Source organism: Marmota flaviventris, chromosome X (assembly GCF_047511675.1).
Source record: "Marmota flaviventris isolate mMarFla1 chromosome X, mMarFla1.hap1, whole genome shotgun sequence".
Classification (NCBI taxonomy): domain Eukaryota; kingdom Metazoa; phylum Chordata; class Mammalia; order Rodentia; family Sciuridae; genus Marmota; species Marmota flaviventris.
Window position 1 is genome coordinate 13,834,536 of NC_092518.1, and position 25,745 is coordinate 13,860,280.

Sequence of the window (25,745 nt, forward strand, 5' to 3'; positions counted from 1 at the left end):
GGAAGCCATTCTTTGTTCTCCATATCCCTGTCTTAGATCGTTAAAGCTGCCCAAATTTCTTGCCTGGAACCACTGTAATACATTTCTTACTTTAAGCCCCTCACCACTCCATGTACTGCCACCAGAGAGAGATGTATGAAGTGCCTGAGTATGTCTAACTAACTCCTTCTGAGCCACAGAGGCTGAGCACAACTCAGACCTCTTCCAAGAAGCCAAACTGCACCCTAAGGCCTGGAATGAGTGCTTCCCAACTTACCCATCAGTCTGATCTCAGCATTTAGTGCCCTTATTGATTTATCCGACTCCTTCACCAGCCAGGAAATAAACTGTAACTTTCATCTCTGTTTTCCCAGGCCTAATATCATTCCTAGCTTGTGGCAAGTGTTCAATAGTTGATTATTGAATAAATTAGCAAACAGCTGTTCTGGGCTTCAATTTTTTTCCACCATAAAACAATAAGAATTACCTGAGCCATCAGTTTCACAAGGTTATTCTCTTTATGAAAGATTATGTGAAAACCCTTTCAAATCATCCAGGTAGAATTTTGTTTTCAGACCCCACTAATGGAGTTGTGGGATTTGAGAACATGGATCTAAGAGCAAAGCTAGGAATCCTCCTACCTCCTTTTTTTTTTTTAAGATTTAAAATGAGAAAACCCTAAACCCACAGGACTGCAAGGTCTTTTTCTTCAATGAAGCAGCATCATAAGGCATTCTGGATAGCAGAAAGAAATCTCACCATGTACATCAGTCATTTGACTAATGTGGAAATCTGTATAGACCACAAAGATGGGCCCATTACTAGGGCTTAAATGAATAACTATGCTAGTTGAGTCACCAACAGGAAAATTAGCAATGATTAGAGTCTACAGGAAAATAGACCATCCAAAATATTTAGGGATAGTGCAGATTAGCTGTTGCATTGGTATTTATGATCCAAATATGAAGTCTGCAGGACATAAGCTGCCAAGAGTAAACAAGTTTTGAAACCCCACACGCCAGTCACCCCATTACTCCCTGCTTCACACATACACATGCCTATTTCATCCTCACAAAAACCCATGCTGTGTGGGCACTACTCTATTCCATGAAGGGAGAGATGGAAGGTCAGGGGTTAGAAAACTCACTTAAGGATGCTGCCAGAAAATGACAGGGCCCCTACATACAGATTCAAGTCATGGGATCCCTTCTACTACAAAACACTAGACAGATGGCAGGATTTCTGCACTATTCATTCAACTGTGAATTCTGAGAATTGTTTCTACAACAATAATTGTCTTTTGTGGGAAAAAAAACCACTCTGTACTCTAATAACAAACTTGGCTTTTTCTCTATTTTATATAAATATGTTCTGAAATGGGCAGAAAGGGGGACTGGCTTCTTTGAGGAAATTTCTGGCAAGAAATGAAAGTTACCAGGCAAGTTAAGGGGAACTGAATGGCTATTTGGTACACATTACCCAAGAAGTCAAAGGTTTAATGTTTTCTCTGATATGTGGAAACTAATCCAAAATAAGGGGGGTTGTTTAAAGAAAACAGAAGAAGAATCAGTGGAATAGATGAAGGGGAATGAAGGGAAGGGAGGAAGGATGGGATAAGGAAAGATAGCACAATGAATCTGACCTAACTTTCCTATGAACATATATGAACAAACCCCAGTGAATTTCACAATTATGTATATCCACAAGACACTAATTTAAAAAAAAAATAGCAGAAAGATCAGTAGAGTAGAGGGAAGGGTACAGGGGAGGGAACACGGAGAGGGAAAGGGAAAGTACTGGAGACTGAATTAGAGCAAATTATATTCCATGCTTTTATAATTATATCAAAATGAATCCTAATGTTATATATAACTAAAAAGAACCAATAGAAATTAAAAAAAAAGAATAAGAGAGGGAGATATCTGGTTTATTTACTCATTATTTCAAACTTTTATTAAGTATTTACTTCATGCTGGGCAAAGTGAATAGTTTTGAGAATGACAGTATAATTGCTCTCTATTAGTGCTTCCCAACAGAATTTGTAGTCATGATGGAAGTCCTCTTTATCTGTACTATCCAATATGGTAGCCACTAGCCCCACATAACTACTGAGCAGATGGGCAAGTACAACTATTTAAATTAAATTTAAATAGTCACGTGTGGCAACAAAGATCTATATTATAACCTTGCATTTTGCTATTTCTTCTCATTTACACTCAGTTCATTCATTTAGTGCATATTTACTGAGCATATACTATCAGCCAGGCACTGGACGAGGCATATGGAGATACAGGGATAGAACAAATAGCTATGGTACCTGCCCACATATAGTTTAGAACCCTTTGAGACACACTTTTATATGTACAATTACAAATTCTGCTAGTTATCATGAAAGAAAGATAAAATTAGCAATGACAGCACAGGAACCTAATAAGGGTCAGGGAAGGGGGTCACATCTTACTGAGGAGAGGGAGTGATTTTCTTGACTGATGACAAGTAATGTTAAGTGGGAAAAAGTGGGTTTCCACATTTGCATTCCTTTAAAATTGCTCACTACATGGCCAAATTTGCTATGCAAAACATTTTAATAAATTATACACTTCTTTATTGGAAATAATTGTTGCACTATTAATCACAGGTATGTAAATGGACACAACCTTTCTGTAATGCCATTTAGCAATACCTATCACAAAATGTAAATACATACGCCTCCAGATACATCAATACTATTTCTAGAAGTTAATCCACAGAAATGTTTGTGTAAGCATAAAATGGTATATTTCTGAGGCCAGTGGTTTTCAGACTATTTTGCCTTGTGTACTTCCTAAAATAATTGTGAAAACCCATGAATATCCCCTCATACATCTTAAATTGACATCTAAAATTTTACATAAATTTGAGTTACAAAAGATGTAATTTTTGCAGTATGCTAAATGTTGGTATTTCAAAATATAATTTATGCTGCTTGCTTAAATGTATTCATTCAATATATTTTTGAATAACAGCAATTTACCACTATTATCCATTTAAAAATATTATAAGATCTTAACAGTTGGAAATTTTACATCATTCCTTTTCCTCCCTGAATTCATATTTTCCACCATCTGGTCCTGAATTTTATTCTAATACAATGTGCTTTTAAATCTTTTGTTAATAATGTTATCTTTTTCTGATATAAAAACATGTATACAAATTAAAATTTATGATTTTTTTCTTTTCTGAAATCATCAGGCTGTAAGTATAAAAATATTTTTTTCTTCTGGACTGAGTTATTAAAATTATTAGCATAAAACAGTCAAAACATATGCATGTATATGTACCATGCATCTTTATACATAATTTTTAAGCATGGAAAAACAGAATTTTATTGGGCTTTTTTTCTCCCAAATACTTCATGTGGATGATTATTACTTAATATCAGAATGAAATGGCTTTGTGTTGACTGCGTTCTTCATTTTAGAGATATAAGCACCAAGAAACTTGTTCACATAAACAGAATTAGATGGGACAGGAAGAATTTTGTTATTACAATATCACTCAGTTCTCTGACCTCATGAATTATATACTCAAATTCAGTGATCCTGCATCATCAAGAATTATTTTTAACAACGTATTAACAAACAATTCAGTGGGTACCTCCTCCAAATTCATTGGAAGTAAAGAATTAGAAACCAACAGAACTTACAGAGTAACGATTCAAATTCAAGCATACCTGTCTGAGACTGCTTGATTTATCTGACATATCTCATGCCCTTTTTGATGACTCGGAACTATGTCACCTCTCTATCAAGGTTTGCTCTAGTTACTCAAACTTAGGATAGTCAACATCCTATCCTTTTACATTTCTCAGTAAGAATTTGCATTTTAAAAAATCAAAATAATTTTTAAAAAGGATGAATAACTTAAAAATCTATAAAAAGTTGTGCTCATACTCCTTAACAGTTACCTGCACTTCAATAGGGCCAGCAAAATTCTTATAAGGAAAAATCAGTAAGCCAAAGAAAACCCTCAATTAGACCTTAGATAGGGGCACATTATCAATTCTAGATCAAGAAACTAACACAGAGATGGGCACAGTGGTGCACGCCTGTAATCCCAGCGACTCTGGAGACTAAGGCAGGAGGATCCCAAGTTCAAGCCTCAGCAACAGTGGGGTACTAAGCAATTCAGTGAGACCCTGTCTCTAAGTAAAATACAAAATAGGGCTGGGGATACAGCTTAATGGGTAAGCATTCCCCGGTACCAAAAAAAAAAAAAGGAAGGGAGGGAGGGGAAAATTAACATGGAAACTGAGCAGCTCAGAGACAAATGAAAGAACAAACTACATAATTTTAAAGAGGATTCATAGGCTACTAAGAGAATAGTTTCCTCAATGTTCAAAAAAGTCAGCTAAAAGAAATGGGAACCAGGAGCTGGGGTGTGGCTCAATGGTAGAGCGCTTGCCTGGCATGTGTGAGGCACTGGGTTTGATTCTCAGCACCACATAAAAATAAATAAACAAAGTAAAAGCCCATTTAAAAAAAATAAAGGAATCCATTTAAAAAAAAAAGAAGTGGGAATCATAGAAACATGGATTGTGAGGCTGGAGGGGGACCCCTTACAGTCATTTCATTCAAGCCCTTGGTTGAAAGACGAAAACCCAAGGGCTGGGGGTATAGCTCAATGGTAGAGCACTTGCCCCTGGGACCCATATCAGTATCACAAACAGACAAACAGAAAAGGCATAAAATAAAAGAGACAGAAACAAACCCAAGACCCAGAGAGATGCAATGGTGTGCCAGATGGCCTGCTTCAGCAGGGCAAGCAGCCTCAACCAAGAGTGTGTTTGCTTTTTGGACAGCAAGATGTATGTGTCATTTCATCTTATTTAATAGCACTTACTTAGATAAAAGAGAAACAGACACTCATAACACGAAATGTTAATGCATATGTGAAATAGTAATATCCTAACATTCAAAACTACATGGAAGCCAAAATTATGCTGACTACAAAACTTTAGGAAGAAGGAGCTACTGTCCTGAGGCCCAGAGCTCTTCTTACTCCACTGGGAGGTATAGGAGCAGAGCCTCATCAACTTCTTGGAGAGACTGGAAGGCTCCCATCCCCAGCCTTGGTAACTAAATGAGCTGCTCCTCATCTGTAAAACTTGCGAGAAAAAAGATGACTGGGGTAAAAAGTATTTCAAGTGCTCTTAAAAATCTAATAATTCGTGGGTTGGGGTTGTAGCTCAGCAGTAGAGTGCTTGCCTAGCATGTGCGAGGCCCTGGGTTCAATTCTCAACACTGCAAATAAATAAATAAATAAATAAAATAAAGTTACTGTGTCCATCTACAACTTACAACAACCACCACCAACAAAAAATAATGTTGTGTGACTGATTTAACTTTGTATGTGTATATGTGTGTGTTTGTGTGGTGGGTTCTGGGGATGGAACACAGGACTTCACAAACGCTAGGCAAGTACTCTATTACTGAGGCACCTCCAACCCCTCCATGACTGATTTTTACAAAATTACAAGCAATTCTCTCTCTCTCTCTCTCTGTGCCCCTCCCCTCTCACTCTCATATATATTGAGCTGCTAATGGTATGAGTTTTCACCTGAGTTATACTTCAATATCTGACTCCCTCTGGTGCCTTCCAATTGCCCCATATGTCTTCTCTCCCCTACCTTTCACCTTTGCAGACGTGAGCTGGACCTGTGGTTTTCAAACACCAGCCCAAGAACTGATGTGTCTATGCTAAAGTTGTCTCCAGTCCATAAAGCACTGAGAAAAAGGTCAGTATGGTGAGTTTCCCATTAAGCTTAATCTATTGAATTTTTAAACTTGGAGATTATATCCTTTCTAATAATAGGAGATAACATTTTTCAAATGTGCTTAAATTATAATAAAAATTGGCAATCCCTTCCAATTTTCAGCCTTTTTGTAAATGATCCGTGAAATTCCAAAGAGCACAGACTGTCAGGGAGAGAGGACTCAGGCCTGGGGAGGTGAAGAGAGTATCACCACAGGTTACTGCAAAGGTATGTAATAGGCTTCTTTTGGTTCCAAATCAGGGCACCCTGTTAACCTCCAACTCAGCCTGTCACCACCAGATCCAATTACCTTTTAATGGCGCCCACCAACCTCACTCCCCAACTGCTAATCACTTTTCTTATTTCATGAATCAAATTTAGCAGCCTGCTAAGCTTGGCCAAGGTTTCCAGATCATACCTTAACAAGAGTCCATGGCAACAGAAGGATTTTGGCAATTTACTTCATTAAGTGATAATAATAAAATAACATGCTTAATAAATTATAGTTTGTCCATATGGTTTTAGTTTGTCAAAGAGGTATGTGAGAATGATTTTCTGGCAGGTTGTGTATCTCTCTGTATATCTACAAGTAAAACAAAAGCCAGAGCTGGGCTCTGCCAATCCATGAGCCCACAGCTAGTGGGCGGAGAGTGGGGAGCATCCCAAGTCAAATAAATGCCATGTGCAATCTGAGAAATGACTGTCACTTGTTCCCATCTTGCTTTCACATTCACTTGCAACTCACAGGCTTCTGTGGAGTACATGGTGGATATAGAGAAGGCTACTATATAAGTCTCTTTGTTGTATACTAGTCTTCAGATTTGTACCCAAAAAAGGCTGAAAAGCATCTCAGCACATAGCAAAGGTAGAAGCACTCAAGCCATTGGGATGGGTAAAGATTGTGAAGGTCCTATTCACAGAGAGGCAGATGACCAAAATACAAGGGGAATATACATCATCTTGGCACACAAGTGAGCTTTTCTGGGGCTGGCTGCAAGTCCACATGGCTACTAGGCACTATATAATTTATTAAGTATACTATTTTATTATTATCACTTTATGAAGCAAATTGTCAAAATCCTCTTCTAGCCATATTAAGGCATGATCTAGAAACTTTAGACAAGGTTAGAGGCCTGCTAACTTTGGTTCATCAGCCAAGAGCCATCTTAACTGATGCTCCCCACACCTCATGTATCCCTCCATCCCTCCCCAGATGATTATACTCCTCATTATAGGCTAACAGGTGGAGGTGGCTTGGGCAGGATGCACTGTTCATACTCTCGTGTTTTAGAATAATTCACACCACCAAATATATCACCCTAATGAGGTTAGGCAACATTTGTTATGGTCTCCCCACTATGATTTGTTTGACCTCTCCCTGTGTTTCTATAGTCTTCATGAGACATTTCTTACTGGCATAACCAAAGTTTATTGCTTTTATACTCATCTGATGTGATGGGATAAAAGATGTTTATGGAACCCCCCATAACTAAGCACAGTCCCCAAGATGGACTACTAAGACTAAGACTGCCCTGTTGGGGGTATATAGGTGGAGTGAGTTCCTGGATTCTGATGAAAACCAACATCTCTGACTGTAAAGGTCTGTAAGTGGAGATGCTCGGTTTGTAACCAGGATCAAGCCCTTTATTTTTATTTATTTACTTTTTGGTACCAGGGATTGAACTCAGAGGTGCTTCACCACTGAGCCATGTCACCAGCCCCTTTTATATTTTATTTAGAAACAGGGTCTCACTGATTTGCTTAGTGCCTTACTAAATTGCCAAGGCTGGCTTTGAACGCATGATCCTCCTGCCTCAGCCTTCCAAACTGCTGGGATTACAAGTGTGTGCCACCATGAGGGCTGAATTGGGCCCCTTAAAGAACCCAGAAAGATGAGGCTTCCACATGGGCCCATTTCCTGTATGATTGAAAGACACCTTTTGAAATGAGTGTTGGTGGCCAGCTTGATCTGTTTAATTACTTAGGGGAATACCTACAATGACACCCCTGAGGGGTGGGAACCAAGGAAGGCTCAAGGCACAGCTGGGAGCGGGTCAGGCCTAGCAGCTCTTTTTAATTAAGTCAGTCTCCATAGGCATCAGGAGGGAACAAAAATGTGAGGGTTAACAAGCAATCAATCAGCAGTGCTGCCTGTTTTGCTTCCATGAAATAGTGCCTGATGCTCAACACGATCTCTTTTCTTTTCGCCACATTAGAGAAATGCAGAGAGCTTCTCAAATATTGCTGATGGAAATTTAAGTTTGATTGTGACTTACGTCCCTTAATAGGAGATAGAACTGCATATATCCACACATGCACACCCCACACTGTCACATGCAGACTTGTACAACAGCAGCAAATGCATCTGCCATTTCTTGGCTTGGGTAATGCTAACCACATCTTTGGTCCCAAAGGCCATGTTTGGATGTCACTGGAAAGGAGACAGTTTCTGTAAAAGCGAGCCGTGACTGCATCTCAAATATAAGTTCTCCTGTCTGAGTAATTATCCCCAAGAAAGCAGGGAGGTGTTCACGCACATGCTTAGCCAGTAGTCTATCTGGAACTCTGCACATGCCACTCATGGGGTTCTTTACATCAGGTTACATTATGTTCTACAAAATCTGAGAAATTGCTCAACAACCTGAAATGCTGCAAAGATCAATAACTGGCTGTCTAGCTCCAAAAGGAGAAGTTTAATATAAACTTTTCTAATGTAATATTATTACATAAGCAGGGCAGAAAAACCAACAATCCAAATCAGGGGATCTAAGACATCGCTCAAAATCTGCCCAAGAAACCCCTAGGGATGATTTCTTATAGTAAAAGGTAGAAATTGCACAATAAGAATTTAACCCCCCTATTTTTGCAGATTTGGTATCATGGTAACAAAAATTTTCTGTTAATGGTTACAATTAAATTGCTTTATATATGTCCTGTAGAGCTTTACTATAGAGAATATAGATTTAGAATATAGCATTGGTGACATTTTATTTTTTGTTCTTTTACATCCACTTAAACACCAGCTATCGAACCATTGGAGAATATGTAACCTCAAATACAATGCTCTGTATGGAAACCAAGTTCAAATCCTATCACTGGCTTGGTGCGTGGCCTACACCTGTAATCCCAGCGGCTCGGGAGGCTGATGCATGATCTTGAGTTCAAAGCTAGCCTCAGTAGTAAAAGCGAGGTGCTAAGCAACTCAGTGAGACCCTGTCTCTAAATAAAATACAAATTAGGGCTGGGGATATGACTCAGTGGTTGAGTGTCCCCGAGTTCAATCCCTGGTATCCCTCCAAAAAAATCATATTGCTGTTTCTAGGGCAAGTAACTTGCCACAAGCTTGCGGAAGAGCTCTCTCTCCAAGGTCATGGCTTTGTCCTTGGTTGAGTGAATTACTTGTTTAAGTGAATTACTTCAAATATATTTACTCTTTTGTACATTAAATCACTAGTTTCCAAAAGCTCTGAAATTATTTTCAAAGTAGGTTTTATATAGATTCTCAGGAAATCGTACAGTCAACTCCAGGGAACACAAGGCTGTACTTGGAGTGTGTGTGTGTGTGTGGGGGGACAGCTCAGATAGTCCCAATTTACCATCAGCTTCTTGACACAGACCAGGATTTCTTGATCTCTGTGCTATCCATATTTGGGGCAGGGTCATTCTTTGTTGCTTATGGGGTTGCCCTGTGCACTGTAAGATGTTTAGTAGTGTTCCTGTCCTCTACCTACTACAAACCAGTAGCCATCCCTACCCCCATGATATAATAACCAAAAATGTCGCAAAATATCCCTTTTAAGGGAGCAGTTGAGAACTGCTGATATAGATTAACCTCTTGCACTGAAGTTTGGACCTAGGTTCAACCCCCCAACTCTGCTTCTTACTAGCTGGTTAACCTTGCCCAAGTTACCTGGCTTTCTTTATTCCTGCACATTTACTCCGAAAACACAAGTCATTATACCACTCCCTCACAGGGCTGTGGTGAATGAGATAAATGTGCCAAACATCTTTCCTTCCTCTTGCTTGTTCCACTGCATTAATTCAACACTAGAAAATATGAAGGCTGGGAGAGGGGAAACAAAAACAGAGGATCTTCTCTCCATTGCACTGGAGCAATGATTCTAGTGCCAGGCTATCAGACACATAGCTACATCCCTCAGAGGTAACCATCTATAGCTGTACCTCAAAGGGGACTCAAAGATTTTAAAGGCATGCTCTTCCCCCTAATATGTTTAGAAAACACCCAGAAGGTTTTAGGAAAACCTTCTGAACACTGGGATTGTTCTGTCACCACAGCTGTAATCAGCTACATATCAACATCCAGGTGGGCTTCCATTTAAGAAAACCATGTAAAGTAATACACAAAGCTCTAGGGACTTATTTTCATCCTCAAATGATTCCTCTACAGGTTTTTGAAGAGCTTTCTTAACATATGTAAAATATAATTCTATGTATAAAGAACTGGTTTACACACAACTCAGAAACACCAATATAGCAGCTATTAGTCACAAATATGTTTGTGAAGTGGGGCAGAAGCACCCTTTTTTAAAAAAATAATAAACATGATTTTATTTGTATCAGAACTTTTAAAATGTGAATATTCTGTGATTCAGCCACAGTCTTTACTTCCAGGTAACTTCTTCATTGAGCCTCAATTCCCTTCTACACAACATATTCTTGTTGCGGAAGGTAGACAGTTTTTCATCATTCTTTCTGTCTAAATAACATCCAACAATAAATCCCACAGGGACGAGTACATGAACCCAGTGGTCACGCACAATCTGAAGTAAGTTCACCATGACTGCTGCGGCCCTGGAGCCAATAAACGACACCAAAGATCAAGGGCAGAAGCAGCCCAGAAGGATCCTTTTAACCCCATACATACAGATGAATGCTGTCTATTTATTTATTTATTTACATTGGGACCTTAATGTGTTAGGAAAATTTTAATGTTCCCTTTTTTCTTTTTAACAGTTTTACTGAGGTATAATTTATACCATAAAATTCACTCATCTTAAGTTAATATTTTTTAGTAAATTTATCATCACCACAATCTGATTTTAGAACCTTTACAATTGATTCCCAAATCAAGTGGCTATTAAAAGAATTCCGGGCTGGGGTTGTGGCTCAAGTGGTAGAGCGCTCGCCTAGCACGTGTGAGGCACTGGGTTCGATCCTCAGCACCACATAAAAATAAAAGCTATTGTATCCACCTAAAAAACTAAAAAATAAATATTTAAAAAATAATGATTCCTAGGGCATAAATACTTTTACACTTCCTGGTCCAAATGAACCATAGTCCCTAGGCATCCTTAAGAGATCTGAGGATAAGTTGCAGTTAGCCTTCATATCTTCTGAACCACATTCATGGCCCAAGTCTAACTTTTAAGGTAGCAACTCTTGGCCCCTAAATTGACTATGGTATAAACTGTGCTCTGTGAGTCAAGTTGAAGGCGAAGGGGAAACCTTCACCTTCCTCATAGAGGGGGTAGTGTCGACATAAAGAGATAGAAATGGGGCCAGGCATGGTGGCTCATGTGGCTGGAGCAATGATTCCAGTGCCAGGCTATCAGACACATAGCTACATCCCTCAGAGGCAGTTCAAAGCCAGCCTCAGCAATTTAGTAAGGCCCTAAGTAACTCAGTGAGACCCTGTCTGTAAATAAGGAGGAATGAGAAGGACTTTCTCCAAGTCAATTAGTTGAAACTAGGTGGCTTACTTCACAGGCTGCTTCCCATCTGGAGGCCTGTTGCTATGTGTTCTAGAAGGAAAGGAATTGAAAATCTCTCTGTAGTATTGAAGTATAACAATAAATCCTGCCATGTGGTGGGAACTACAATATACGGCATAATAAAAGTAAATGTTATGGCACTTGACTCTGTGGCCTATAATCTCTCATTCAATCAGAACAGAGATTCTTCTATCAGCAAGAGAAAACTGGACAATTTAATTTTCTTTTCTATTCATGCACAGGCCTATGTTGGAGCTCTTCCATGTTTTCTATTATGTTACTTGAAATATGGCCGTGTAGTTTGATACAAACAATATCTCAAACTGACATCAACAACTTAGTTTTGGACCAATTGATTTCATTCTAAATTATTGCTGGCTGACAGATGCTGGTAGCTGCCCACATGAGATCTGAAAAAGCCATGTTCTCTAATTTAATATTACAATAATTTTAAATTTCAGCTTTATTAAGAGGAAACACAGATTTATTTATAGCTAACACTGACGGTTTCCAATGACTTTCAGGACTATATTATGCTATTCACTGCAACCCACATTTGGACAGCTTCAATTGTCCAAAGCACTAACAAAACATTCGGGTACAAATAACTTCCTCCTTGATTCAAAGCAATGAACAAATGCTACAAAAGCAGCCCAAGAGAGCCACCCCCTCTGCAGTGCCCTTTTCTCCTTGGTGGATCTACCTACAAAGAACATTTCTGCTGCTGAGCCTAAAGACATTCTGCTTAAAATCTGCTCCTCCTCTGGTCTCTGAGATGTTGCAAAATCTCACTTTTTTCCCTTAAAAATGGACTTTGCTAGGGTTTGATCTTGAGCCCTAAATTCATCTTCCCTTTTTATTCTTTCTTTCTTTTTTTTGTACCAGGGATTGAACCTAGGGGTGCTTAACCACTGAGCTACATCCCCAGCCCTTTTTATATTTTGTTTTGAGACAGGGTCTCGTTAAGTTTCTTAGGGCCTCACTAAATTGCTGAGGTTGGCTTTGAACTCACAATCCTCTTGCCTCAGCCTCCCAAACTACTGGAATTACAGGCGTGCACTGCTATGCACAGCTTCATCACCTCCCCGCCTTTTTTGGGTACCAGGGATTAAACCCAGGGACACTCGACCACTGAGCTACATCCCCTGCCCTATTTTGTATTTTATTTAGAGACAGGTTCTCACTGAGTTGCTTAGTGCCTCGCTATTGCTGAGGCTGGCTTTGAATTCCTCCTGCCTCAGCCTCCCCAGCCGCTAGGATTACAGGCATGTGCCACTGCGCCTGCCTTTATCTTCCCCTTTCCTATGGTAAAGATTATCTTCTTCCTGACCCAGCAGCCACTTCTAAGCAAACAACATTAATAATAAGCATTTCTATTATGTGTGTTGTTTTTTTTTTGGCAGCCCAACAAGTGATTTGCAGAATTCTGGAAGACAAGACAGACACAGGTAAGGAAGTAGAAGCTCAGAGAATCTGTAAATTAGAGAAGGGAATCTAGCCTGGAAATTGAAGAGTCAGTACTCAAACCCAGGTCTGCAGATGCCAATTCTGTAATGTTTGCTCCTGCCATAGCTTCTAGGGAACTCCTAATCTCTATCTGCAATCCCTGCCAGTCTTTAGAGCCCCAGACCTCTATTTTCAGACTCCGCCCAGCACTGATATGGGGATCTGTCCAAATCTCAAAGTAAACATGCTTAACTAAATCCATCAATTAAATGCCCCCTCCCAAACCAGCTCCTTTTGCTGACATGATCATTTCCACTCAGGTCATTGTTACCCCAGTCACTCAACCCTAAAAACCTCACAACTAACCTATCATTCTCTCTTCCTCCCTGCTCCCACATCCAAGTTGTTATTAAGGTCTAGCAATAATTCTCCTGTATTGCTGCTTTTACATCCTTTCTTTTGTCCCCAATCCTTTTGTGAGCAGCTTAATCTTGGCTTTATCTCTCACCTCAACTATCAAATAACCTGACTCCCTGACACCTACCTTTCTTTCCTCTAATTGGTCCCGCAAAGCTCTCTATCCTAATTTTTAGATGTGATCATGTCACTTCAGTGTCAACCATCAATGGCTCCCACTACAAAATAAACCACAAATCTATCCCCTATAAACACTATCTGGCTCCCACTTATATTTCCAGGTCAACTCTCCTCCTTCCCAGGACAAACACTACTGCAGCCAGGCTGGTTTAAACATAACTGTCAACACTTCCCATGTGACTTCCCTGCCCACCTTCTCCCCTGCCTAATAAAAATCCAACTTCAAGGAATGGATAAGTCCATCCTCTTTTATGGAGCCTATCCTAGCACACCAGTCCTGGGGAACATGCTTTCTTTTGATCAGCGTTACTTTCTACCACCCAGTCATCATTTGCTGCTTTAAGGGCTCAAGTAGATCTAATGCCAATAGAAGGCAGGGTCTATGTGAGAGCCTCAGTACCCAGGCAACCTTGCATTTAAGTAGGAGGTACTCAAGTATTTATTGGTTGATTATATAGTTGCCAATTATCATTCTGTGTGATGCAAATAATATATATACATTAAGTGGTTAATTTGAGGTATTATAGTCTTTGGGAACTAATGTTTTCTTGGCAAAAATGAAAGAACCAAACTTCAGCATCATTTTTCTGAGTTCCCAAATACATACATCTGGTGCTTAGTTTTCACAATATGAAAAGCTTCTATAGACTTACCCTTCCCACATCAATGCCTCCAACATTTCCAAACTAGCTGGTTAGACTGGAAAATATACTATTCATATTTGGACGCTAGCCTTGTTAGGTATCTCCAAACCCAAAGAAAACAAAGGTCAATGCTCCTCACAAGCAAGACATATGGCTCTGTATACTCTGGAGGTAGAATACCTCCCTTCTTGTGTTACGCCCCACCTGACCTTCCAGCATCATCTGTTTTGGCCACTCAACATTTAGAAACAGTTCAGCAGTTGGCTGAACTTTGCCCACCAGTCACTCTGGAGCCCAAACACTGACCCCAGTGGTAGAAATGGAACTTAATTTGGCTCACTTTGATGATTCTCTTTCATTCACAGATGATTGCTGCTCTGCTTTTCCCTGTCTTTTCACCAGATCAAATGCTACAGCAGGCCAGAGTTCCTGCTGTTATTGCATTAGTCCAAGCTATAAGGTTTTGCTGTCTGACTGGGCTTCTCAAAGGCTGGCTGAGGATGTAAACCAGCTTTTGGAAACAGGGCAAGTACTTTTGGTATTTACAGTCATGACCACACATCTGCCCGCAAGCCTTCAAGAGGTCAGGCCAGAGACTGCAGGTCAGCAGTTTGCAAAGATGCAATTCTATTAGCAGATTCATAAGAAAACAGCACCCAAACAGGGGATGAAAACCAGGCAAGAAGAACATTCACGTCAAGTATTCTAGTGCTCTTATAAGGCCTGCCAACTGGTGAACTGTTTCTAAATGTTGAGTGGCCAACACAGATGATGCTGGAAATGTATATTCCATGAAATGAAAAATCAATCCCTGATAGTGACTGCCAGAGGCTGGGGGTGGGGTGTGTGCAGGAGGGAGGTGGGTGTGGCCAGAAAAGAGCAATGTGAGGAATCCCAGCGGTGATACACTAAGCTACACATATGAAAAAAACTGCGGCAAACTCAACACACACACAGTTATTAGCAAAACAGGGCAATCTGAGTAAAATTGGCAGATTGCATCAACATCAATGACCTGTTGCAATATTATGCTATAGTTCTGGAAGAAATTACAATGCAGAGGTGGGACTGGGTAAAGGGAATACAGAGCTCTACCATTTCTTACATGTCTGAATCTATAATTACCTCACAATATAAAGTCAAATTAAAATAAGATAAAGTTCAAAATGTAGCCCTCTACAATATACAGAATATGAAAGAATGCTGACTTATGACCACAGTAGGTACAAATAAAAGATGTAAAGCTAAAAAAGTTTGATCCCTGAATCTGGATTTCCTAACAGAGCTATCATTCCGGTGAGACCACTAAGAGCCTCATATCTACCCAAGGATACCCCCAAATGAACCGCTGACTTATGTTTACCCAGAGAGATTTTAGCCCCCTTCCTGTTAATCACATGGTAGTATCTTGTCCTTGAGAAAACTCAGTAGTATAGGAGACTAACTGGCAATTACCATACCAAAGCTCATTTTAAACTCAGAGTCCAAATACTTAGTGCTGGATCTACAATGATCTCTGCCATTTTGTATTTGTACCCATTCAGTCTATGCTAAATACACATATCACTGGAAAAATGTGCTCATGCCCACTTTCACAAAAAGGTGTATTCATCATTTCTTTTCATTAGACTTTGCAAGGAGTTTCTGCTAAGGCCAGAAAGGGTAAAAATCCTAGGTACTCTGTTTTCATGCAGAAGGTACCATCCCTTCCCTTCTTTACAAAACTGTGACATCTAAAGCCAAGCAAGGGCTGGCAGCCTGGCATTTCAATTATCATGTTAGTTCTCATCACACTGCTTGAAGGGGGAAACAAGGATCTGTAATTCCTTTCCAACTCTGGAATGAAAGCAGAACAATGTCTTTACTCACCAATGTCATTGTTGCGATCCGAGAGATCCTTGTCCAGGATGCTGGCTAGCGTACTGCCCGTCAATTCAATCTTTGGACCGTCACCCCTACGTTAAAAACACAAGTCCAGACATTTAATAATTGGTATGTGTTCTCGTCATTCTGTGAGCTTTCTTGCTGGATACATGTTAAGGAGGGTGCTGTGCACGGGGCAAGTGGCACTGTTGCCTGTGACAGAGCCACAGGGAGCCACTGGGAGCCACTGAGCTGTCCAGCCACATGGGCCGTGGTACAATCTGGGAATGGACTGGATAACCCCCTATCCTGCACATAGATTCGAAGATGGCTATTTTAATGACTGCTCCCCAATCACCTTCAGCCACAAACCCTCCCTCTGGATACACAGGGTGCAACAGAGGCCCGCTCCCGCCCCATGGCCAAATAAGCACTGGCAAACTGGGAGCTTCCCTTTTAAGGAACATGGAATTTAGCCAATGCTGCTTGTCAAAGGTCAGCTACTTTTAACCTTGAAGAAAAGGTTCTCTGGCCTGGGGCTGAGGCACCAGCCAGGCTGTTGACAGGCACAAGGTGTCGAGTTGAGATCTGGCAGCCTGAAAGCTGGCATCAGGGCATAAGTCTGTAAAATTAGATGGCTCCTGGGTGGGTGCCCCTGTGCCCATCAGGACACGAGTGATTTCCTGTATCTGGGCTGGAAGCAGCGCATGTTTGGGATGGGAACAGGCCTTCAAGACAATGAGAAAGAAACCCAGCTTCCTCATCCACTAGCACAAGGTTCTTCCAAATTCCTCTAAAAGGACAGTTCTTTGGCCCTCTCAGGGAGATGAGCCCTGAACAAGATTATCCAAGGGCTGTGATGGCAGTAAAACAGGAAAAGATTCTTGCCCATAAAATGAGAAGGAGAAGCTGAGCAGTTGTTCCCAGGAAAGCAACAGAAATAGTCCATCTCATAGCTCCTGAAGGTCACCATGGCCTGAAGCTCAACTACACAAGGAGGAACAGTCACTCAACAAGTACTTGACAAATACCTATTGTGCTGGGGGTTTGGAGAGGGCCAAGTCAGGTGGTACCTACTCTGGAAAGGAGCATGGTCTAAATGGGAGAGACAGACAAACAACCACAAGCCCATATGGTATAGGCATGCACAACACAGGTATGCCACAGTCCTGGGTTTGTTCAGAGGATCTGTATGGCCCCGGATGGAGGCATACAGAGACAGCATTATAGCTGGGCCTTGGAGAAAAAGGGAAAGAGGACATATTTGTAAAAGGCATAATTGAGCAGGGACTCAAAGGTAGGTGAGGGTACACCTGTGCCCAGGGGTCCTTAGAAGCAAGAGGAAAAAAGCTGGCAAGGTTGGAGAGGGCCAGGCTGTGCTGAGCTGGGTGTGATAGAGTCTGGTGTGTCTGGTATGTCCTGGTGTATCTGGTGAGTCCTGGAAGTAGTGGGTGGTGGAGGGAAGGCTGCAGCAGAAGACCTGTAAATTTGGAGGGCAAGGAGGTTGTGGGAGTAGGGCTGGGCCCAAGGGCATGGTCTCTACTAAGAGCAATATCACCAGAATACTATTCAATGAGTGTGCACTATGGGACTTACTGGGCCTTTCAGAGCTAGGTTGAAATACAAGTTTAGGCAGAGAATGATCTACTGAACTTGAAAAGGCGAAATAACTTGGGCTCCATAAAAGGACCTTTATTTCTTGCCTCACCCAATTTCCTTTGACTGTGGAGCCCCCCAAAAAGGGTTCTGTTGCAGGCTCTTTCTTCATTCCCCTGGCCACCACAGCTCAGGGCCAATGAATCAAAGAGATCCTGAGCCAACTGAAGGGGTGGGAAGGAGAAATACATTTCAATGCATTTTATTGTCAGGGCTCTGGCATCCAGTAATTTGAAGGTCCAGTCAATCCCCCATATGAGTGTGTTCTGAATCTATGGATTCAACCAATCTAAGACTGTATAACTCAACAGCAATAAAACAAATAATCTGATTTTTAAAATGAATGAATGAACGACCTGAATAGAGATTTCTCAAAAGAGGAATAATGACCAACAGGCTTATGAGGAAAATATTCAGCATCATTAATTGTTAGGGAAATGCAAATCAAAACCATAATAACTCATCCTATCTCAGTTAGAATGGCTATTATCAAAAAGACAAAAAATAAGAAATGCTGGCATGGACATGGAGAAAGAGGAACTGTCATATACTATTGATGGGAATGTAAATTAGTACAGTCACCATGGAAAACAGTATGGAGGTTCCTCAAAAAACTAGAAGTAGAACTATCATATATACAGCCAAGTGGAATGAAACTGCTATGTCAAAGAGACATTTGTATTTGCATGTCTATTGAAACACTATTCATAATAGCCAAGATAGTAATCAACCTTTGTGCCCATTGATGGATGAATACATAAAGTATATGTGGTATGTACACACACACACACACACACACACGTACACAATGGAGTATTATTCAGTCATAAGAGGAATGAAATTCTGTCTTCCAGCCTGCGAAGGGTGTGGAGGGGGCAGAGGTGGGGAGAGGAGGATTAATAGAGTAAAGGAGTGCAGTTAGATAAGAGGAATTACTTCTAATGTCTTTTTTTTGTGTGTGATGGGGATTGAACCCAGTGGCACTCAACCACTGAGCCACATCCCCAGCACCCCCACCCCTTTTAAGATACTGGAGATTGAACTCAGGGGCACTCAACCACCGAGCCACATTCCCCAGCCCTGTTTTGGATTTTATTTAGAGACAGGGTATCACTGAGTTGCTTAGCGCCTCACCATTGCTGAGACTGGCTTTGAACTTGAGAACCTCCTGCCTCAGCCTCCTGAGCTGCTGGGATTACAGGTGTGTGCTACCGTGCCCGGCTCCCAGTTCATTTTTGTATTTTATTTAGAGATAGGATCTCATTGAGTTGCTTAGGGCCTTGCTAAGTTGCTGAAGCTGGCTTTGAACTTGCAATCCTCTTGCCTTAGCCTCAAGCCTCTGGGATTATAGGCATGCACCACTGCACCCAGAACTTCTAATGTTCTATAGCATAGTAGGATAACTAAAGTTGACAGAAATTAATTGAATGTTTCAAAATAGCTAATAGATTTTTAATGCTCTCAACACAAAAAATTGATAAATGCCTGAGGTGGTAGATATGCCAATTACTATGATCTGATCATTACACCTTTTATATGTGTATTGAAATATTGCACTGTACCCTATAAATATATAAAATTATGACTTGTCAATTAAAAACAAAAATATTGAAAAAAGAAAAAATATTCAGTATAAAAACTGCATCTGTATTGAACACATACAAACTTTTTTGTCTTGTCATTATTCCTTAAACAACACAATTTAACACCTATTTTCATGGAATTTACATTGTATCAGTTATTATAAGTAATGTAGATATGATTTAAAGTACAAAAGAGGATAGGTTAAATGGAAATAGAATACCATTTTATATAAGTGACTTAAGCATCCAAGAATTTTGGTATCCTTGGAGGGGGTTCTTAGAAATGATCCCCCCATGGGTACTCAGGGATGAAATATTTTAAAAATGCAGAATTATTAGTAGGAAAGGATCATTATTTTAAAATGTCTTTCTTTCCTCAAATAGAATAGAATAATTTCTTGAGAGTCCTTAAATATTATTATTTGTTAGCCACAGGGCTTGATGGATTTGGTGGTTTCATCCTCCAAACTCACAGACTCAACTCATGTTATACTCACAGCCAGACAGTCCTAACCATTTTGGAACACACCAAGAACCAGAACTTACACATATCCTGCCTGGGGAGAAAGGTCATTCAGACAGTGGGACTAGTTAATTCCACTAGGCTGGGTTTGTTGTTGTTTTCCTTGTTTGTGTTTGTTTTTTGCTTGCTTTATCTGGTCAAGAGGGAAGATGGTTTGAGGTGACATCCTGGTGGGAAGCTCAGCAGTAAATAAGAGGGACTATTGGAGAGAAGGAATTTTGCTCCTAAGTTAATCACATACATCTCAGAACAACGCAGCTGCTTCTGAACGTGTGGTTTAGTTGTGTATTCTGGTAACCATGGATCTTGAAGAAGCTGTGCTTCTCTTTGATTTGACAGCTGAAAGCTTCCAGTCCAACATGAGCCTATCTTGAGGGTTTGTTGGAAGACTCTGTTATGTATTACTGTGCTCATCATATCTTGGATTTTATTACTTTTCTGCCCTTATTTCCCTTTTACTGTCACTCTCAACTATTTTGTTCTTTTATATGTATTTGTTTTTCTTTGGGATCTGGCTTTTAATTTATTTTCAAATATTATTTTATTTAACTGACAACAATCATACATATTTATGGCATACAATGTGATGTTTCAATACACACATATGTTGTAGAATGATCAATCACACTAATTAGCATATCCATCACCTCAACTGTTTATCATCTTTTTGTGGTGAGAACATTTATAATCCTTTCTTTAGCTGTTCTGAGATTGCAACACATTATTATTAATATAGTCACCATGCTGTATAATTGATTACTAGAATTTATTCTTCCTCCCTGACTAAAACTTGTGCCTATTGACCAATGTCTCCTCTTTCCCTGTCTACCTTCCCTCTCCACCAGCCACTGGTAACTGTCATTCTACTCTCTATTTCTGAGTTTGACTTTTTTAGATTCCACATATGAGATCTATGTACCTAGTGATCTTCTTCACTTAATCTTCAGAAGTGGGCTTTGTCATTTATCCCCTACCAGTTCAAGGATTTGTACATGTAGGTATGCCAAAAAAGTTCCTGTAAATGAATAGGCAAACATTATGATCTGTCTGGACCTTGTTATACCTTAGACAATAACCTGTGGATAAGTTGCATTCTGGTACCAGGGATTGAACTCAGTACTTGACCACTGAGCCACATCCCCAGCCCTTTTTTAATATTTTATTTAGAGACAGGGTCTCACTGAGTTGCTTAGAGCCTTACTAAATTGCTGAGGCTGGCTTTGAACTTGAACTTGCGATTATTCTGCCTCAGCCTCCCAAGCCATTGGGATTATAGGCATGTGCCATCAGGTCTGGGTGTATTCTTGATTTCATAACCTATCTTAGTTCTTCTAGGCTGACAAAACGCTGTAAACTGGGCTGGGAATATAGCTCAGTTGGTAGAGTGTTTGCCTAGTATGGACAAACCTCTGGGATCAATCCCCAGCACCACCAAAAACAACAAACCATTGTAAACTGGTAGCTTGGCTTATAAACAAAAATTTATTGCTCACAGTTCTGAGCCTAGAAGACCAACATGAAGGTGCTGGCAGATTCAGGGTTTGGTGAGGGCTGCCCCTGATTCATAGATGGTATCTTTTCACCCCATCCTCAAGTGGTAAAAGCTGAAAGGTTTCTTATAAGGGCACTAATGCCATTTGTAAGGGCTCTACCCTTGTGACCTAATCACCTTCTAAAGGTCCCACCTCCTAATGCAACACCTTGGGGGTTAGGATCTCAATAGGTGAATTGGAGGATGACAGGCATTCAGACCACAGCACCTTCATTCTCAAATCACTTCTCACACTTGAGTAACGTCTCAACACTTTTTAAATGAAAAACAAATTCTTGGAGATCCCCTAGATTATGTCTGTTATTGGTTGAATTATGTCCCCTCCAAATTCAAATGTTGAAGCCCTAACCCCCCAATACCTCAGAATGTGACTGCATTTGGAGACAGGGCCTTTAAGTTAAAATGCGGTCCTTAGGGTGAGCCATAAACTAATCTAGTGTTTTTATAAGAGGAGGAGTTTGGATACACAGAGAAAAGACCCTGTGAGGACCCAGAGGGAAGGCAGCCACCTGCAAGCCAAGAAGAGAGGCCTCAAAAGAAACCAATCCTGCAGACACCTTGATCTTAGTGTGATCTTGCGCTCACAACCATGAGAAAATAAATTTCTGTTGTGTAAGCCACCCAGTCTGTGGTATTTTGTTATGGTAGCCTAAGCAAATAACAACTCTGAGAACTCCAAAGAAACTAAAAAAAAAAAAAAAAAATTTCTGGATTGTGGCTGTCAATGGACAACTATTGCTATACGGGCATTTTGTCTTTACAACTATTAGAATTATAAAGAACATAGTGTAAATGTAAAACTAAACTGTAAACTGATTATAGCTACTAGAGGCTTGATCCCAAATTTGGGGAGTGCTGTTCTGGTGCTACTGAATAAAAAGGAAAAGTCATTGAACTAGAAGTTGGCCAAAGTGGCTGCTCTTCAATTGGCATTTGGTGTGTCCTGGGTGAGCCAGGGAAGAGTTTCATATCTCTGGGATTAGCCTGCAGGCTCTGTACAGATGGTCTGATACCCTGAACCATGAAGGACCACCCTGAAGAAATAAGAACTAATCATCCCCTAGTGACTCCTCCCCAAATTCTAAAGCACCAGCCACATTCTGACAGGAAAGAGATTGAGATCTTGCTCATATATAACTGAGCCCTGATCCTTCATGCCAAGAGCCAGACACAAGCTTCAGTGGAAATGATCTATGTAGGGCCAGAAGCTAGCCTATTTTGAAAACACAGTAGGTGTAGTTTAAAAAAGGTTCTGATCCTTCCAAGTAGGGGAGCTGCAGCTGGTGTTTTGACAGTGCTCAGACTGTGGGTGTGTAAGCATTTTACAATGTCTATTTGTAAATGCCTTTCACTGTATTTATAGCCTCTTTACAACAATGCTAATGAACTTCAGTTCTAAAAAATACCAGAATTTCTGAAATTCACAGAAGCACATGTCTGGAGTGGCTGCCATCCAATGAGGATACAGCCCCCCATAGTGCCCATTCTCCCCCAGTCTGCCCAACACAAGGGTTCTTTTTGGCAAAACAGGGTGTTGTTGAACTCCAAGAAAGAGGAAAAAGCCCATCCTTCTATCATTTACCAGTTCCTATAAGTGTTTTTGTTTGATGGGTTTTATGATCACAGCTGTTAAATAAAAGAACATAGTAGAAGGCTGGCAATACCTAGCACCATCTATCCAAAGGCTTCAGAACAAAGTTATCCTGGCTCATTTCTGATTTTGAAGTTAAAATAAAGCTATTTTGTATATTTTTCTTAGCAGCTTTAGTTACAGACACTTAAAACACATGGCTTGAATAGACAACTCGCAGCTAAGAGTCTCCTTACTTCTCTGTACAGGGAGGCTAAATCGCAGAGAAGGGACTGAACAGTTGAGGGAACTGAGGAAGGAAAAGTACAACCCATGGATATAACAACAGCAGCTACTGCTTGCTGAATGTTTACCATATGTCAGGCACTAGAAGAGCATCCTTCAGGTATTAAGTATTCCATCCTCACTACCACCCCTGGAAGTATCCACTATGTCCCAAACCTCTTCAGGGGTGGGTTCCTCACTGGAATGCTGTCACTGGGTGGCTTCCAGTTACTGGCCCCTCCAGGGACTCTCTCAACTGTAGAGAGCCTCCTTGCAGGGCAGCTCACACCCCACCGTATAAAAGTCTCAGCAATTTCAGCGCAATGTGGGACAATTCAGATGGGCCATTTTAGTTCCAAAGCTCCTTTTGGATTTGGCAGATGCTTTTTGAGCAAGTATCACAATTTGACTTCTCCCTCTGCCCAATTATGCTTCCTTCTCCCTTACATGGGTATGGAATCCTAAAACAAATCTTCATATTCTGCTGGCTCTGGGTCTGCTTCCTGGGGAACTGCACCTGTGACATCCGGATTTTCATTTTATAGGAAAGACAACCATCAGGAAGGTTAAGTCACTTGGCAATAAGGGTTGAGCCTAAGTCTAATTGCAGAGCCAAGGCTGCTGACCACTTCTTGAAGCTGCTGTATTAATCAGCCTCTTGGTCTTCCAGGCTAGGGATATGGCCATGGGGACAGTGAGTCATCAATGATGCCGGGCAGCCTGTGTCACCTCAGTTCACTGCCAGCTGGGTAAATTATCTTTGCTCCCTGAGTTAAGAAGTCCTAATAATAAACAAAAATCATGCATCCAGAGGGGCCTGTTCTTCCCACTTAGATCTGAGACCTAAGATGGGGCTTGTATACTGACGGGAATGTGGAAGATGCAGTGTGTATCCCTTGAGAATGTGAACTCAGCCAGTAGCATGGCCCAATTTAGCCCAAGTTGGGACAGTTAAGCCAAGACATGTGGCATGGAAAAGGTGTTGAAGTACGCAAGAAGCCAAGGCAAGCAAGCAAACAAATTTGCTGCAGCACTAACAGCAGCGACAACAACAAATCCTACAAAGGATCCACAAACCTTCTGGAGGTGAGTAGAGAAGATGGCAGAAAGAATGGCTCCACCCTTCTCACTGAATAAGATTCCAAGTCCATATGGTAACTCTTTTCTGCAGTCCCTCTTTCTCTCAAAAGGATGTACTACCATAATGCAAATGTTTGGGCTTTAACTGCCTAAAACATTTTATGGAGGAGGGGAAGAAGTTGGAAAGAAAGGAAAAGAAATAGAAAAGCCCCATTGTCTATGTGCAGGCAACCACTGTCGCACATGCTATGCATCCACTATCTTTTTACCACTTCTCATCCTCCCCAGGAGCTTTCCACTCATATGGACAATGGCAGAGGTCAAATGTCAGACCACAGAGAAACCACCTGAATCACCCTGTCTTCTTTCTCTCTCCCACTCAGCAAACTTACTTATCACCCCATTCTAATGTAAAGTCAGGAGGAATGACTGCTCACCTCCAAGGTCTCCAATAATGAACCTGAAGATTTACAGTCAATGCAAGTGAGCACTCCTCCTTGCTGCCCACTCTGGAATATCAGACCTCGGCTCCATGAAGCTGGACAGAGCCCTACCCAGATCAAGCCCCACTCTGTTATAGGCAAGGGTCCTATGCTCGGTGGAGGGAAGGGATGTGCCCAGGGCCATGAGCTGATTGGTGGCAGAGGTGGAACCAGATGGAAGGTTTCTGATGCCCAGGCCAATCTTTCCCCACTATACTTGGGATGGCAATAATAAAGACAAGCATCCACATGCGCATGTTCTGTGCTCCAAGAGATTTTTTTTCCTCTCAAAATAACAACTACAAGAGGGTTTGGACCATCTGTGAAGACGGCAGATGTGAAATCAGTCTTTCAGAAGCGTTCTGCCCCGGGATGCATGTGACTTTTGTGGAGGTTGGATCTTTCCATCAGGAAAGAACAAAATAGGAGCAGCAGGAACTCCAGTTTTCTTTACTCATCAGATGGAGGGCCTCCCTCCCCTTTCCCAGAAATATAGATCCAAAGGCCCTGCTGAGATCTGTGGAGTCCCTATGTGCCCATCTGGTGGCCAAAAATGTCTCCAGGCATCAAAAGCACTTTGGGATTGCAAAAGCGGTCCCACTTAAGTTGGGACAACCTGAGTGAGGCCAGAGGCATAAGAAACAGGAATCAGAGTGGTTTTCCTGGCAGCTGTCCCTTTGCATTGCATGTCCTTGTCCAGATGAGCACAAACAAGCTCTCTATTTATAGATGGTGAAGACATGTTGGAAGGTGATGGGCATTGCTCACTCAATTCCTCTCCAAATTTCTGTTCTTTATGTACACTCTTTAAGTATACATGGAAGAAGGCTTCCCTCCAGAGCCCATGCAGGGCACAAAAAGCCCCATTAACCCTCTAAGGCAAAAAGAGGATGCTGTCTGTAGACCTCATCTGCTATGCCTCAGCTTGGAGGCTCAGAGAGGTGCAAAGGGCTTTAAAG

General features: G+C 41.0%; 1 protein-coding gene and 1 pseudogene across 8 annotated transcripts in view; both read right to left on the reverse strand.

The window, feature by feature from the left end:
- Sh3kbp1 (SH3 domain containing kinase binding protein 1) overlaps window positions 1–25,745 on the reverse strand; it is a 331,887-nt gene that overhangs the window by 21,226 nt on the left and 284,916 nt on the right. For all 8 annotated transcript variants that reach the window (XM_071606251.1, XM_071606250.1, XM_071606248.1 and 5 more), the window contains one exon: window positions 16,062–16,147. In XM_071606251.1, coding sequence (XP_071462352.1) covers window positions 16,062–16,147 — 86 coding nt within the window. The remainder of the gene's footprint in view (window positions 1–16,061; window positions 16,148–25,745) is intronic.
- LOC114086123 (NADH dehydrogenase [ubiquinone] 1 beta subcomplex subunit 1 pseudogene) lies at window positions 10,273–11,367 on the reverse strand (annotated as a pseudogene).